This window comes from Trachemys scripta, chromosome 12 (genome assembly GCF_013100865.1).
Source record: "Trachemys scripta elegans isolate TJP31775 chromosome 12, CAS_Tse_1.0, whole genome shotgun sequence".
Classification (NCBI taxonomy): Eukaryota; Metazoa; Chordata; order Testudines; family Emydidae; genus Trachemys; species Trachemys scripta.
In genome coordinates this window covers 2,518,710-2,534,486 of record NC_048309.1, presented here as the reverse complement: position 1 = coordinate 2,534,486, position 15,777 = coordinate 2,518,710, and the positions used below count along the sequence as shown (strand labels likewise).

General features: G+C 53.3%; 1 protein-coding gene across 2 annotated transcripts in view; it reads left to right on the top strand.

The window, feature by feature from the left end:
- The window catches only part of HM13 (histocompatibility minor 13), a 30,311-nt gene extending 16,959 nt beyond the window's left edge, over nucleotides 1–13,352 (top strand). The window contains exons 8-13 of one of the 2 annotated variants that reach the window (XM_034787432.1): nucleotides 2,693–2,776; nucleotides 5,395–5,431; nucleotides 7,372–7,474; nucleotides 8,909–8,994; nucleotides 11,570–11,765; nucleotides 12,902–13,352. In XM_034787432.1, the coding sequence (XP_034643323.1) occupies nucleotides 2,693–2,776; nucleotides 5,395–5,431; nucleotides 7,372–7,474; nucleotides 8,909–8,994; nucleotides 11,570–11,720 (461 nt within the window). In that variant the 3' untranslated portion in view covers nucleotides 11,721–11,765; nucleotides 12,902–13,352. The remainder of the gene's footprint in view (nucleotides 1–2,692; nucleotides 2,777–5,394; nucleotides 5,432–7,371; nucleotides 7,475–8,908; nucleotides 8,995–11,569; nucleotides 11,766–12,901) is intronic. The other variant, XM_034787433.1, reaches the window with a different exon arrangement.
- The last annotated feature ends 2,425 nt before the right edge of the window (nucleotides 13,353–15,777 follow it).

Genomic DNA, 15,777 nt, shown 5'->3' with positions numbered 1-15,777 from the left:
AACTCTTGGGTGAATGCCATCTGGTCCTGGTGACTTATGACTGTTTAATTTATCAGTTTGTTCCAAAACCTCCTCTAGTGACACCCCCACCTGGGACAGTTCCTCAGATTTGTCACCTAAAAAGAATGGCTCACGTGGGGGAGTCTCCCTCGCATCTTTGGCGGTGAAGACCGATGCAAAGGATTCATTTAGCTTCTCTGCAAAGGCCTTGGCTTCCTTGAGTGCTCCGTCAGTACTTTGATCGTCCACTGGCCCCACTGGTTGCTTGGCAGACTTATTGCCTCTGATGTACTTACAAAAATTTCCTGTTAGTTTGTCTCTCTCTTGCTAGTTGCTTTTCGAATTATTTTTTGGCCTGCCTAATTACGCTTGACTTGCCAGAGTTTACATTCCTTGCTATTTTCCTCAGTAAGATTAGACTTCCAGTTTTTAAAGGAGGTCTTTTTATTGTTTACCATGGTGGCGTGTTTTGGCTCTTACTGTTTTTTTTTTCTTGTTTTGTTTTTGTTTTCATTTAGCTAGTTTTAGTTTTATATATTTTGAGCCTCTGTTACAGTATCTTTTAAAAAGTTTCCATGCAGCTTGCAGGCATTTCACTCTTGTGACGGTTCTTTTTAATTTCCATCGAACTAGCCGGATCACTTGTGTAGTTCCTCTTTCGGAAGTGAAATGCTTCTGTGGTGGGTTTCTTTGGTGTTTTCCCCCCTCCAAGGGTGTTCTGGTGCCTGTTACTGAGCGGATCATGTGCGCTGCCTAGGACTAAATCAAGAATTGCCCCTCCCCTTGTGGGTTCCAGAACTAGCTGCTAGAAATTTTATCTCTGCATCCTGTCCTGAGGTGACGTGTTCCCAGTCAATGCAGGGGGAGCTGAAATCCCTGTTATTATTGGGGTTTCTGTTTTTGTAGCATCTTGAATCTCCCAAGAGTCACCATCCCCATCCTGGTCAGGTGGTCGGTACTATATTCCTACTGCTGTGCACTTATTAGTCACGCAGGGAATGTCTGTAGTAAGTCTGTGGGACTGTTGGATTCATATCCGATTTTTACCATATTTGACTCTCTGCTTTCACATATAGTGAAAGAACCATACTGCACCTTTTTCCTGAGTTGCCTGTTTCTTTGGGTTCCTTTAGCTAAACAGCCCACCCACTCCAGACAACCCTGCCATGCATTCCTATCGTGTCATGGGTCACTTTGAACTCTTGGCCCCCGGGGGCCTGGATAGCTATAGTCTGTTCATGATGCTCCATCCGCTGCCTTCTTTCCTGTCTCCCTGCTCCCTCCCGCCATGTCATCCTAGATGGGACAGCTCAGCTTGTGAAATGTCTTGAACTGAAACTATTGGCTCGTCTCCAGAGACGGCAGCTTCTGCAAACCACCTGAGCAGCGCTACTGGACTCCTCTCCAGCTGGGGGACCCAGAGCAGGATGCTTGGAGGCTTCCCACCTTCCTCTTTCTTTGCCCCCTCAATGTGATCTTCCCCCAAGTTGGCGCCATACAGCACTGCTGCCTGCGAGATTCATAAATTCTAGGACTGGAAGGGACCTCGAGAGGTCATAGAGTCCAGTCCCCTGGCCGCATGGCAGGACCAAATACTGTCTAGACCATCCCTGATAGACATTTATCTAACCTACTCTTAAATATCTCCAGAGATGGAGATTCCACAACCTCCCCAGGCAATTTATTCCAGTGTTTAACCACCCTGACCCTGAGATGAGGGCAATCAAGACAGCTTCACCAAAGGAAGCTCTGAATGTCCTAATACCTCTGCTTCCCCAGCTCACCAGGAGGAGCCCAGCCTTCATGCATGGAAGAATTGCATGTAGACGGGGCATATGTCCCCCTTTCACCTGCTATGGGTGTTGGCTGGCAAGCGTAGCGTGTGAATGGGATTTGAATGATTTATCTCCTTGTTCCCTTGCTTTCCAGGGCCTGCAGGGGGGATATGCAGTAAATTGATGCAGCTTTGTGGCAATAAGAATAGATTGAGTTTGGAGAGCGCACATGCGCGCGCGCACACACACACACACACACACACCTCGAGAGAGAGATTTTATTCTTTAATATCAACCCAGATATTTTATTTATAGATTGAGTATATATATATATGAGAGTTTTCTCTCCAAACTCAATCTATAAATAAAATATCTGGGTTGATATTAAAGNACACACACACACACACACACACCTCGAGAGAGAGATTTTATTCTTTAATATCAACCCAGATATTTTATTTATAGATTGAGTATATATATATATGAGAGTTTTCTCTCCAAACTCAATCTATAAATAAAATATCTGGGTTGATATTAAAGAATAAAATCTCTCTCTCGAGGTGTGTGTGTGTGTGTGTGTGCGCGCGCATGTGCGCTCTCCAAACTCAATCTATAAATAAAATATCTGGGTTGGATGGGACCTCAGGAGATCATTTAGTCCAACCCCCTGCTCAAAGCAGGACCAATCCCCAGACAGATTTTTGCCCCAGATCCCTAAGTGGCCCCCTCAAGGATTGAACTCACAATGCTGGGTTTAGTTTAGTGCTCAAACCACTGAGCTATCCCTTCCCCTTCCCCTTTTTCCATTCCTGTACGTATGCACACCTGCTGCTAATCTCCAACCAAAGCATCAGCTGGGTTTGTGCTTTTAAACTTGAGCTCTTCCCCTTTTTAATGCTCCCTCTCTGCTTTTCCAGTGGTTTTCCCCCAGGATCTGCTGGAGAAGGGGCTGGAGGCTGACAACTTTGCCATGTTGGGCCTTGGAGATGTTGTAATTCCAGGTAAAGATGAATGGATGGTGTGTTAATAGAACGTGTGTTACTCGACCAAGGATGCGATTTTGGTGCCTGGACTCTGGCCTGCTGGGGCCTGGGTGTGGAGTGTACACTACAAATCCGGCTGAATGGCTACAGGTCAACCAGGGAATCCTCTGCATAAGAGCTGAATGAGGACAAGGTCTCGTGGTTCTGAAGTGGGGGGAGCCCAGAATGGAGGCTGTCAAAGGGAGATTGGAGAAGCCCTTGGCTTTTGGGGAGCCTGAGGCTGGGAGTAGGAGAGGGAGTAAGGAGAGGGGAAGGCATATGGGAAAGGTTGTAGAGGGAAGCCAGGTGTTGGCATTGGAGCTGTCATGATAGCTGTGGAGTTTGTTTGCCATGCTGATCTGCAGCAAGGCCATTGCCAGTCCTAGCGCCAGATGGCTCCGTTATATGCACTGATATAGAGCCTGCTGCAGGCTCGCAGCGTGGGGCTGCTGGAGACCTTCTCAAGTCAGCCGTGCCGGGAGCTGGGGCTGGCTGGCTGGCCTGGGCTGTGCTCCTTAGGAGCGCTGATGCAGGGATTTGCTGCCGCCCCCCTCTCAGGGTTTGGACTCTCAGGAGATCCCTTTCCCTCCCGACTGCTACCGTAGGCCCCTAGGGAAGGAACTGGTGGGAAGCATTTTAGACTGAAAAGTGTTCTCTGAAGGGGGGAGCTTCTGACAGCACAGCTAGTGGTGCTCGCAGATGTGCTGGGCCTGGTCTCGTAATCTAGCTCTAGTGAGCGGCCTGGTAGGTTAGGGCCAGGGAAGTGTTCCTTAAGGAATGTGCTCGGGTGCTGCCCAGCATGGTGATGGAGACAGCAGCACTTGGTCACCAGTTTGAATTCCAGGCTAAGGACCACTTGTCTGAAAGGAAGAGGGGTGAGCATGTGGGTTTGGGTGCGTTCTCTCCTGTGGCTTGCTCTGCCCTGTACCCCAGCATAGTGCCCCTGTATTTTACTCCCCTGATCTTCAGTGCCTCTCCCTCCTGCCGTTTCCCTTTGCAGCGAGGGGTTGGGGTTGAGTGCTCTCAACCTGTCCAGACTCCTGTACCCCTTTCAGGAGTGGGACTTGTCTTGCGTACCCCCAAGTTACACCTCACTTAAAAACTACCTGCTTACAAAATCAGACATAAGAATACAAAAGTGGCCACAGCCACTGTTACTGAACAATGGCTGACGTTCTCATTGTTACCATCAAATTATAAAATCAATTGGAATATAAATACTGTACTTAGATTTCCGTATATAGAGCAGTATAAACAAGTTTCAGAGTAACAGCCGTGTTAGTCTGTATCCGCAAAAAGAAGAACAGGAGTACTTGTGGCACCTTAGAGACTAACTAGCTGTCACCTTCAGCCCCCAACTAAAACCTCTCCAGCGCATCATCAGAGATCTACAACCTATCCTCAAAGATGATCCTTTACTCTCACAGATCTTGGGAGACAGACCTGTCCTCGCTTACAGACAACCCCCCAACCTAAAGCAAATACTCACCAGCAACCACACATCACTGAACAAAACCACTAACCCAGGAACCTATCCTTGTAACAAACCCCGATGCCAACTCTGTCCACATATCTATTCAAGTGACATCATCATAGGACCTAATCACATCAGCCATACCATCAGGGGCTCGTTCACCTGCACATCTACCAATGTGATATATGCCATCATGTGCCAGCAATGCCCCTCTGCCATGTACATTGGCCAAACCGGACAGTCTCTACGCAAAAGAATTAATGGACACAAATCTGACATCAGGAATCAAAATACTCAAAAACCAGTGGGAGAACACTTTAACCTGTCTGGTCATTCAGTGACAGACCTGCGGGTGGCTATATTACAACAGAAAAACTTCAAAAACAGACTCCAAAGAGAGACTGCAGAGCTAGAATTGATATGCAAACTAGACACAATCAACTCCGGTTTGAATAAGGACTGGGAATGGCTGAGCCATTACAAACGTTGACTCTTTCTCCCCTTGTAAGTACTCTCACACTTCTTATCACACTGTCTGTACTCGGCTAGCTTGATTATCACTTCAAAAGTTTTTTTTTTTTTTCTCTTAATTAATTGGCCTCTCAGAGTTGGTAAGACAACTCCCACCTGTTTATGCTCTCTGTATGTGTGTATATATATCTCCTCATTATATGTTCCATTCTATATGCATCCGAAGAAGTGGGCTGTAGTCCACGAAAGCTTATGCTCTAATAAATTTGTTAGTCTCTAAGGTGCCACAAGTACTCCTGTTCTTCTTTTTGCAGTATAAACAAGTTATTGTATGAAATTTTAGTTTGTACTGACTTCGCTAGGGCTTTTTATGGAGCCAAGATGAGTTGACATACCCCCTGGAAGTCCTCCGTGTACCCCCAGGGTACATGTGCCCTGGTTGAGAACCACTGCTTTACAATACCAAGGGAGTCAGGAATTGTTTTGCTAGAACTGGACCAATATTGAATTCAGCCACAAGGGGGTGCTGTGGTCCCAAATGTGCTTGTGGTTGTGGCCAGGTATAAAATCATCCCATCCCTGCATTCGGCACCAGCTGTCAGATAGGTGATCTCTCCATCCCGTTCTCTAACTCTGCGTTTCTGCCCCTCAGGGATCTTCATTGCTCTGCTGCTGCGTTTTGACATCAGGTGAGCTGTGCCTCTAGGAGCATGTCTACAGGACAGCTTTGTTTTGCACTGCATTTGTGTAAGTTGCCCCAGAGTGCTTTGCTGAACTAGAGGAGGAAGGCCAAGGTGGCCAGACGTCTCTCACTGAGCCTTGAGATGGGAAAGCTTTGACAGGAGGCCACGGGGTTAGTCTAGAAAGCAGAAGAACAAAGGAGAAGGCCACAATCGTTGTGACTGAAAAGAGCCTGGTGCTAGACAAGCCCAGAAAGATCAGGTCTGTGAGGACCAGGAAAGTCCATGGGCAGGGGGTGGTCACTTGTGATCTGGACCCTGAAATGACTGGGGCCCTGTCACGTTGTTTGACCCTGGAAACTCTGCTGCGTTTGTGCATGTGAGAGCAGCATTCCGCACGGGCTGGGCCTGGAGGAAGAGCAAAGAGGAGACCGCTGTGGTGGAGCTGGGAGAAGTGGAGGCGAGGCAGCAATACTGGGGTGGTTGGGCACATGGAGACGGGGAAGAGGAGCGCTCAGGGTCACTGTTGCCGATGGAGTAGGCCAGTGAGAAGCTGTTGGGAGTGGTCCTGTCGCTCACACGCACAAGAAGCACTTCTCCGGACATGTGACCCATTGTCTGTGCGCATCTGTTGCCAGGGCTGTGTTTTTCCCATGTGTAGGGAAAGCAGGGCCTTCCCTCACGGCGTTCGGCCTGCCTCTGGGACTCTACTTCTCAGTGGTCACCTTGCGTCACTTGGAAGATGGGCGACTGAACATGCCTCCCTCAGGTTCCCACTCCTCCTCAAACGCTCCACTTGCCACATGGATCCGTGCAGGGCTGGAAGTGCTGTGGGTGCTTCTGCCTGCAGCTGCTGCCCCGGCCTAGCCTGTAGTAAAACAGCTGCCCAGCCGGGGAATAGGTGCAGGGAGATACAGGGATATGATTGCTCTCTTTAAATATATCAGAGGGATAAATACCAGGGAGGGAGAGGAATTATTTCAGCTCAGTACTAATGTGGACACGAGAACGAATGGCTATAAACTGGCGGTGGGGAAGTTTAGGCTTGAAATTAGACGAAGGTTTCTAACCATCAGAGGGGTGAAGTTCTGGAACAGCCTTCCGAGGGAAACCGTGGGGGCGAAAGACCTCTCTGGCTTTAAGATTAAGTTTGATAAGTTTATGGAGGGAATGGTTTGATGGGATAACGTGATTTTAGTAAATTAATCAACAACGTGCCATCGCTGGTAAATAGTATCAATGGTCAATGAGGGTCTGGCTGGAGAATCTTGCCTGCATGCTCGGGGTTCTACTGATCACCATATTTGGGGTCGGGAAGGAATTTTCCTCCAGGGTAGATTGGCAGAGGCCCTGGAGGTTTTTCACCTTCCTCCGCAGCATGGGGCAGCGGGTCGCTAGCTGGAGGATTTTCTGCGACTTGAAGTCTTTAAATCACAGGATTTGGGGACTTCAACAGCTGAGTCAAGGGAAAGGGGGTGGGTCAGCTTTTGTGGCCTGCATCATGCAGGAGGTCAGACTAGATGATCATACTGGTCCCTTCTGACCTTAAAGTCTGAGTCTATGAGCTGCTCCCTTGGTGGAGGGCTTCTCACTGCAGCTTCCTCGCTCATGTTAATGGGGTAAGACTGCAGGACACTTTGTGTTTTTATTGGGTAAGGACTGGGGGTTCCAGGATCCTTCCAGAGACCTCGTGTCATGGTAGCCTCCCCTCCAGGACTGGACTGTGCTCTCACCAGATCCTCTCTGCACCACTCCGAGCACGGGCAGAAGGGCTGTTCAGGAGTAATGGTGCCGCCGGTCTCTGCCAGCCTGGATGTCAGTCTCCTGTGTGGATGTGTTGCCACTAGATTGCTAGGCAGCTGCAGATCTGTCCTGATAAAGCTCGCAAATCCCATAAATTGGAGTGGTTTGGGGCACATGTTAATTCTGCTCTTTTCCCTCCCCTGTAGTTTAAAGAAGAACACGCACACGTACTTCTACACCAGCTTTGTGGCATACATCTTTGGACTGGGCCTGACCATCTTCATCATGCACATCTTCAAACATGCCCAGGTAAGCTTGCTGTCCAACTGGCCTCGCCTCACGCTATCAAAGGAGCTGCAAAACTGCAGTTTTGGCCACAAGCTCTCCCTGTGTTTGTGCAGTGAGGATCTGTAAGACACGCCTTCCACTGCACAGTTTGCAGTCCCCGGCCATCAAGGGCGGCGAATCCCCTGTCTTCTGTGCCCTGCCCATTACCGCTCTGCCTCAGGCAGCCAAGTGCAGCAGCAGGTTGGGGAAGCTTGGTCAGAACTTGCGTTACAATCAGGGGGACAGAGGATCGACTCTATCTCTGAGCTGAGATTGTGTGGTGACCACCCTGAGATGCTAGACACAGCCGCTCCGCTTTGCCTTTTCATATTGGGGGTGCGCGCTTCGTAACAGAGTGGAGCACCTGGCTGAGGAGAGACTGCATTAAATGCAAAGGTTACTAGGGCCTGCCCCTCGGAGTGCTATCTGTTCACTGCTGCTAGCACAGCAGAGCCTCATGCATCTGCAAAACTCTGCTAAGATCCTCCTGCAGGGTGTGTCCTGCCAGGGGTGACGCAGGAGGCAGCCAGGCCAGCAGGGTTTTCAGCTCCCGGGTGAAGTGTGCATTGATGAATTGTCTCCGATTATAAATTGGGCAAACTGGCTCTGGGATTCCCAGGCACTAAAGGTGGAGCCTGCTGTGGGCATCTCTGAGTATAACTGCACTTTCCTGTCTTCTGGAGGAGGGGGCTGGTTCTGCCTGGCCTTGCGACTCCATCACATCAGTGGGGAGCTCTGCTCGTGCGCTGAGAACCGCCTGCTCCTTAGTAACGGGGAGTATCGGCATGTTCTCCTGGGCTCGTCTCTGGATCGCAAGAGCAGGTGCAAGCGCAGCAGAAATACCCGGCTAGTTTCAATGCTTCCCCGCTGCCCCCTGCAGGGGAGGGAGGAATGAACAAGATGTGGAAACTATGGGCGAGCGTGGCAGCCGCTGTGCCCTCAGCACATAACTCCGTTAGCCTGGTGCAGTGGGGTGGTCAGTACTTGGGGGTTCTCCGCTCCTCCTCCAGGGCCATATCCCCAGATCATTAGTCCCCATCCAGGTGGGTGCTAGACAAGCAGACGGGACCTTGGCTATCAGAAAGTCAGCACCTGTAAAGTGTCACCTGCCCCTTCCTGGAAGTGCTCTGCGCTGGGAGTGCTGGGCCAGAGTGTGGGACTTCTGGTCACGTTCTTACCCGGGCGTCAGGGTATGTTGGGACTCGATGCTTACAGATTTCTGGAGCATAAAGGAAAGATCTGACACTGAGCCCTAGCCCTGAGCCGTGCCCAGCGTTCCCTCGTGTGTGACTTACTCCATAATCTGGGGACTGAGACGAGCCAGTCCCGTTCCTCCCCAAGGGCCTCTGCTGAAGGCTGTGTTGGTTTTTCCGGCTGTTGGATGCAGTAATTGCCTCAGTTTTTCCTCCCCCTCAGCCAGCCCTGCTGTATCTGGTCCCTGCCTGCATTGGGTTCCCTCTCCTCGTGGCCTTGGTGAAGGGAGAAGTAACCGAAATGTTCAGGTAAGTCCGCCTCTGGCACGGCTCCCTAGCCAGCAGTGCTGGGAGTGCCTGAAATGTGCAGGTGTTCCCATGCTGGGGCGCAGGCAAACGGACGAGTGCATCTGGGCATGCTGTGGGCGCGTGGGCGCGTGTACGGGTGGAGGGAGCGAATCTGTGTTCATACACGTCTCCCTGGAGCGTTCCTCCTCTAGCCCGGTCCCTACCCTCCTCCTGGGTAGCTGTGTGGGAGCGCCAGGGCTGGAACACAGGTGAGGCCTCTGGTATCGCTCTGCACCGTGAACTCTGACTCACTCTTCCGATGAGCTGGAGTGAAGTCAGAGGGTGGGCCAGCACACCTGGCTCGTCAGCACCCAGTGCCCGCTGGGGGAAGGGAGCAGAGCCAGGCCAGCCGTGGAGCCTGGAGAGGTAATGGCATGCTTCATCATCACGGGTGCCACCAGGCCAGTTTAATCATCCAGGTCCTAGCTATGTAGCCATCTTCTCTGTGCTACTCCCGCCCCTGGCTCTGCAGAGGGGGCGCTTCTAGCCCTGCTGGCCAGCAACTGGAGGCGCCCTTCAGTCTGGCTCCAGCACCTTCTGGCTGGCCTGTCCCAGCCATGGGGGGTCCTGCACCCTCCCAGCCACAATAGAGCCCTGTAAGTTCCTCCCCAGAGCTGGCGTCCTTCTCACGTGTCACGGGAGAACTTGGACAGTCCATGGCACATGGAAACGCGAGCTCCTTGCATTGTGGCCTCTGTCTGCTCAGAGGGGGCCTGCGGCTCCAGGTCTGGCAGCTGGCCTGAACCCACTGGAGTGACACACAATTGGTCAGAAACTAATGGGGGCAAAAGTGTGGTAAAGTAAAGGGGCAAGTTGTCATTCACCTGCTGGATGCCAGTGGAACCAGTCTTTCCCTCCCCATCTCCTAGCCCAGGGAATGCTTCTGTGCGTCTTCCCCACTGTGGCTCTTCGCTGGGACTTCTCCCCTTTTCCCAGTCCCTTCAGCACCTGCCTGCTCTTTGATGTTTGCTTCTGACAGTCGCTGCTGCAGGCACTGTGTGTTCTGGCTTCATCCTTCCTGTGCACCTGGTATCCTGCAGCCACTTTTCACACACGCCTGTGACTCACCAGCCTGCTGCAGCATCCCCTCCCGTGCTAGAGATGGCTCTGGTGAGAGACAAGCTGCTTGCACACGCAGTATTTGAGCAAGGAGCTCGTGGACTCATGTGGCAGAGCGAGAAGGGTTAATGTTCCGGAGCGGTGGGCCGGCATGGACGCCGCATATAGCTCTTACCCCGGTGTGACTCTCAATTGTTAGCGAGCCCCCCTTAGAACTAACTTGCTAGGAAAGAGCGATACCCTCCTAGCATCTTGGAGGCGGACGCAGCATTCTGCATCTCCGGGAGTCGGCTGTCTTGCAGAGAGCGCGGGGGTTGGATGTCTTAGGAAAGTTTCTAGGGTCCAGCATCTCTTGAAACTGCTCCAGTATTTGGAGGAGGAAATGGAACTTGATAGAGCTCATGTGCCTGGAGGGACGGAAGCCTCCCCACCCTAGGAATTCCACCAGGTGTAGGATCCTAGGTTGCTTTGATGCAGCCTGTGTTCCTGTGAGCGCTGAAAGTCTGTGATTTGAGATGGGGAGCTGCTCCATGCGTCTCCATCAGCCACCTGTGCTTCTGGCAGCACACCTCAGTCTGAGGATGGGCCCGGGCTCTCGGCCCGCAGTCCCTTGCGGTTTCCAGTGTGTATTGAACGCGGAGACGTGGCTCTGCTCTGAGGCGCTTACGGGTTTTGGACGGCACCAGGTGCCCAAACAGTAGAATTGCTGCTCAGTGCAGCGGGATTTTCAATGGCCGGGCAGTTGTAAACACACTGCTGGGCTTCACAGAACCAGTGCCCTAAGAGGAGGGGGGCGGTGCTGTGCCTGGCTACGGAGGGGATTGGCGAGGCAGCCAGGAAGACATGGGAGAAGAAGCCGGGGGAACAGTTAGCTATATGGGATCTGGGGGGGGAGGGAAATGCAGGCTGGAGCAGAGCTAGGCGGCACCCAGCTTGGAGCGAACTCTCTGGGGTTCATGTCCCTGCAGAGCCCTCTTAGGCAGGTCCCCAACCTCCCATCTCCCTTTGTGCTTTGAATTAATCCCAGGAAATCCGATAGCGAGTGCAGCAGCCGGCCTAGACCTGTATGGAAGAGCTTTTGCATGCACTGGTCTGCTGCCTCTCAAAGGCCTCTGGGCCTGGCCCTACCCTGTGTGCATTTCTGTGCATTGGTGCCCAATTCTATTCTCCTGCTGAGCCCTGTCCATTTGCTCTCCGTGGTCACACTGCAGGTACGGCCATGCCATAGACCTCGGCCCCTCATGCCTCATACAGCTGCACTCGTGTAGGCTCGCGCCCCCAGGGCTCTCATACAGTACCCAGAGTACAGCTCATCCCAGTGCTGGGGCCGGAAGTGCGGGTTACGAGACAGCAAGCAGGCTTTGCAGGGCGGAGTGTTTGCAGACCTGTCACTCAAAGCGATTCTTATTCCTTTCTTTCTCTTTCCCTTCTATTCCATTCCTCCCTGTCCCCTTCCTGCTTCCTGTCTTTCCTGCAGCTATGAATCCTCTGCTGAAATCTTGCCACACACACCGAGACTTACCCACTTCCCAACCGTGTCGGGTTCTCCGGCCAGCCTTGCCGATTCCATGCAGCAGAAACTGTCCTGTCCCCGCCGACGCCGGCAGCAAAGCCCCAGCGCCATGTAGCAATCGCACCTGATGCCCTTTCTTTGTCTGTCTCTGTCTGGCCAGGTAGGGTCTCTCCAGTTCTGTCAAACTCCTTCCCAGCTCCACAGTGTCTGGCTTGTGCTGTGGCCATCTGCCTCGCTGCGATGGGCTGGTCTCACTCTTTCCGCCTTTGAGCTGGTGCCCTTCCTCTGACGGCATCCTGGGTCCCCACACTATATGCCAGAGCACCTTCAGGCCACCCGCTTGCCCAGTCTGAACCCAGCTCATGAGCCCAATGCACAGGATCAAGTGCCTGGTGTTGTTAGTTCAGAGGTGTCCGAGGCGTGGGTGGCAGCATTGCACGTGTTCAGCTCTCCACCGTCTGCCTGAAGGCCTTGCTACCAGGTTCTCCTCTGGTGCCCCAGGGAACCAATCCCTGAACGGCCCCGCGGACGCTCTTCCCTTCATACAGCCAGAGCCAGCCACCCGAAAGAAGAAACCCAAATCTGCCTTACTGAATAACCTGCCCCCCGGCTGCTGGCTTAGCTGAAGTCACTTGTCCCAGGCACACGTGCTCTTCGCAGCCTGGCCCGTCTGGCCTGGTGAAAAGGCCAATGCCACGTTGTACAGAGGGGCAGTGTCGAGGGGCAGTGCTTTTATTCAGGATGTCCGAATGTTCTGCGTGGCGCTGGGAGCCAGCGCTATCAGATCCATGTACCACCTACACAAGCCAGGGCTGCCTTGAGCTGAATTCTCAGTCCCTTGACCGAGAGCGGGTGTCCGTCGGCGGGCGTGCTCACTGGGCCGACTGGACCATGTGTTAGTGTATCTGCGTGTGCGCCTTGCTGCCCTGGTGAAATCCCCTCTTCTCGGTTTGGAATGTATATTTGGGGAGGGGAGGGAGGGAGGTACGACAGTGCATCTTACGTTGTCTTCAGGATGGCCGTTGTCAGTCTCCCCTGTCCCAGTGACTTCAGCTGAATCCACTGTCCGGCGCTGTAACACGGCAGTGACCGTGGGAGCTGTTCTCCCCACCTGCGTGGAGTGTGTACAGCCCAGTGATCTGCACTGCTAGGGGCGGGCTGGAAAGCTCCGCTCTCTGTGCAGCTGGCCGACAGTGCTAGTGCCCTTGGTCCTGATCCACACGGTCCCCACCCGCTGACTTTCCTAAGAACTGCAGCTGCTTAACTCCCAACATCCTCTCCTTCTCTTGCCCTCAGCTATGAGGAGAATTCCACGCCAAAGGAGGAGCCTGGGGACTCCAAAGACGCAAGGATGGAAACGGATAAAAAAGAGAAGTGACCTTGCACGCCTGGGCCAGGATGGGCGTGTCGGGGCCAGGCTGGGATCCAGGCCCCATCGCAAGGGATAAAGATAAAAAGACCAATTGTGTATCAGCATCGTGGTGTGTGTGTGTGTGTGTGTGTGTCGGGATGGGAGAATCTCTGTAAGCCACATCTCTGTCTGAAGTCTTTCTGCCATCCCGACGTTCCACCTGGGGCTTGTCCACGGCCACGCAGCGCTTTGGGCAGCCGCGCTCCCTTCTTTTATTTCATTTTTTGTCATCTCCTAAATGGGTAGAAAAAAGGGGAGGGGGAAAACCAAGGGGCTGGTTTTTAAATTTTGTATTGTGGATTCGCTTTCTCTCATATTAAACCATCTCGAAGGATGGAGGAGCTGTCTGGGTCTGATCCTTGGTGTTAAGTGGGTGAGGGAGCTCACCTCTCCCTTTGGGCCCCAGCGGGGAGGACACTCGTTACCCCAGGGCAGCGGATCGGGGGTCGCCTGGCCCCTGCTCTGGGTGCAGTCCTGCCTGGAATGTGTTGAGTGCAGATGAGGTTCATTACTTTTAAGCTAAAAAGTGACCTCCAGCATCACTGCCTAGTGGGCTGGGGGGTCGCTTTCTCTTAGCCTAGGAAAGTGCTTTTCTCTGAGAACTGTCCAATCACTCCCTCTGTTTGCTACACACTCACGTGACTGACTTGGCCCCTGACAGAGAGGAAGGGTGGGGCTGGCTGCCTGGAGGAGTTGGATGTACTCATCTGGCCCCCATTCCCCTCGTATCGGAGCACCAGTCCACCTTTGTCCTCATCCGCACAAAGCCCCAGGGGGCAGAGTTGAACCATTATCCCCATTGTACAGATGGGAAACTGAGGCACACAGCGACCTGCCCAAGGTCACACGGGGTCTGTGGCAGAGCAGAGAATTGACCCTGGGTCTCAGCCTGGGCCCTAACATCCTTCCTCTCCTGTTAACATCTCATGGGAGTCGGGGAGCCACAGCTGAGGTGGCTTTGAGAATCCCACTCGATCGGCTTGGCTTAGATCACGTGACCCCTCCTTGGCCAATAGCAAAGCGGCAGTGGCACTAGTGGAAGTGGCTGTTTGCGCTTTGTCTCCTGCCCCTGTGAAGCGTCTCTGGGGAGAGCATTGCTGGCGCTTCTAGTGACTTGCAGGGCGCTGGCGGTCCCACCGTGCCAGGGAGAGCTGCATGGTGGGAACACCACCTGTTGTGACCTCTGGGGAGGAGATCCACCTGCCAGGGGGTGCTGCTGCCTGGCAAGACAAGGGGTGGAAGGCTTGCTGCTTCCATGAAGAACCGAACCCAGCAGCTGCTGATGGAAGAGAAGCCGTGACCTACCTAAGAAGGAAGCACTAGAGCTCGCGTTGCAAGGTGGGTGGGGAATAGGACAGAGGGTTCCCTGGAGGCCTGTCACTGCTCAGAGCAGGTGGAAAGGGCGGGGGGAGGAGCAGAGGTGCTGGGCAGGGAGAAATGAAGGTGATCAGGGCTAGCCTGCTGTGTGTTGCCTGTCCTATGCCAAGTATAACGGAGCCAGAAAATATGCCCCAGAGGCGGGGGCCGGAAGGAGGAGATGAGATAAACGTGTCAGATCCATTCCCTGCCCTAAATCCTGAGGCTTCTCCTCTTTAACGCCTGGGGCTTAGAGCCCCAGTCTTGCCAGTCCGATAGCCAGGGTCCTGACCCGGAGCGAAGGAATTAGGCAGTGTTCAGGCCTACGTTCAGCTAAGGGACTGAGGCTGACAATCCACGTCTGACTCTGCCTTCTGTAGGTTGTGCCCAGAGACCCTGATCAGCATCAGGGCCCCACTGTCCTACAAACACAGAGATAGAAACGATCCATGCTCCTGCCAGTCTGTGCATTTGGGCACTGCTGTGGCTCAGGGTCTCCTTAAAAACTGCTGGGCCCTATCGCTTTCTGGGCTGGAGAAGCTTCCGTCTCTGAATGGGTCCCACACATCTGTGACCTCGGGCCTCTCTTCCCAGCCTGCCCTGCTGTGGTTCTGGAAGGGGAAGGCTAGCAGCAGAGAACTCTAGGAATTGACATTCTCTTCCCCTGTCTAGCCAGTAGGGAGACCCAGCTAACTTCGTTTCCCCGGCAGGCTGAGTGAGAGTTTTGCCCCAGGACAGAGGAAACTGCAGGGATCTCAACATGTTCGGAGCAAAGGTCAGATGCTTCTGATTGTAAGCAGTTACCTGCTGGAGCTGTAGAGACTCCTCTACCCCTTCTTACGGCACCTCTGCGTTTGGCCTTGGACGTGCGGCCTGGTGCAGCATGGAGCTGTTACCTGTCGTGATCTTTCCCTGCAGGACTCAGGGGAGCAGCTGTTCGATTCCCTCCCTTAGCTAAAGGAAGCAGGGCAGGGTCAGTGATTCGTTGCAGGAATGGGGGGGGGGGCGCCTCCTCGGTACCCACGTAGATCCTGCACGCAGGGAAGCTGATCAGCGAGAGCCGCGGTGTCTGGGAAAGGCCAGGCCTGTCCGATGGGGGTGCCAGTGCTGCTGCCCGCAGTGAGTGGCAGGGCTTCACTGCCCTCCCTTGGAAAGGGATGTTCTGCTCTGCACTGCACTGCTGCGGGTTCGGGGCCCCTGACTGCCAGCCTCAGGCTGCCTTAACTAGAACTGTTGCTTTTGCCCAGCACCTGTGCTAGCCTTGGCAACGAGTGCCTGTCCACTGATCCCAAGGTTGGGTTAAATAAAAGCGCTATGGGCTGTGGCAGGGCCCAGGCTGTGGGAGTCGTGGGACTGAAAGCCCAGGCTGGTGTTTTTAAAAGGGGGGAAAAAATTAGTCCTGGTT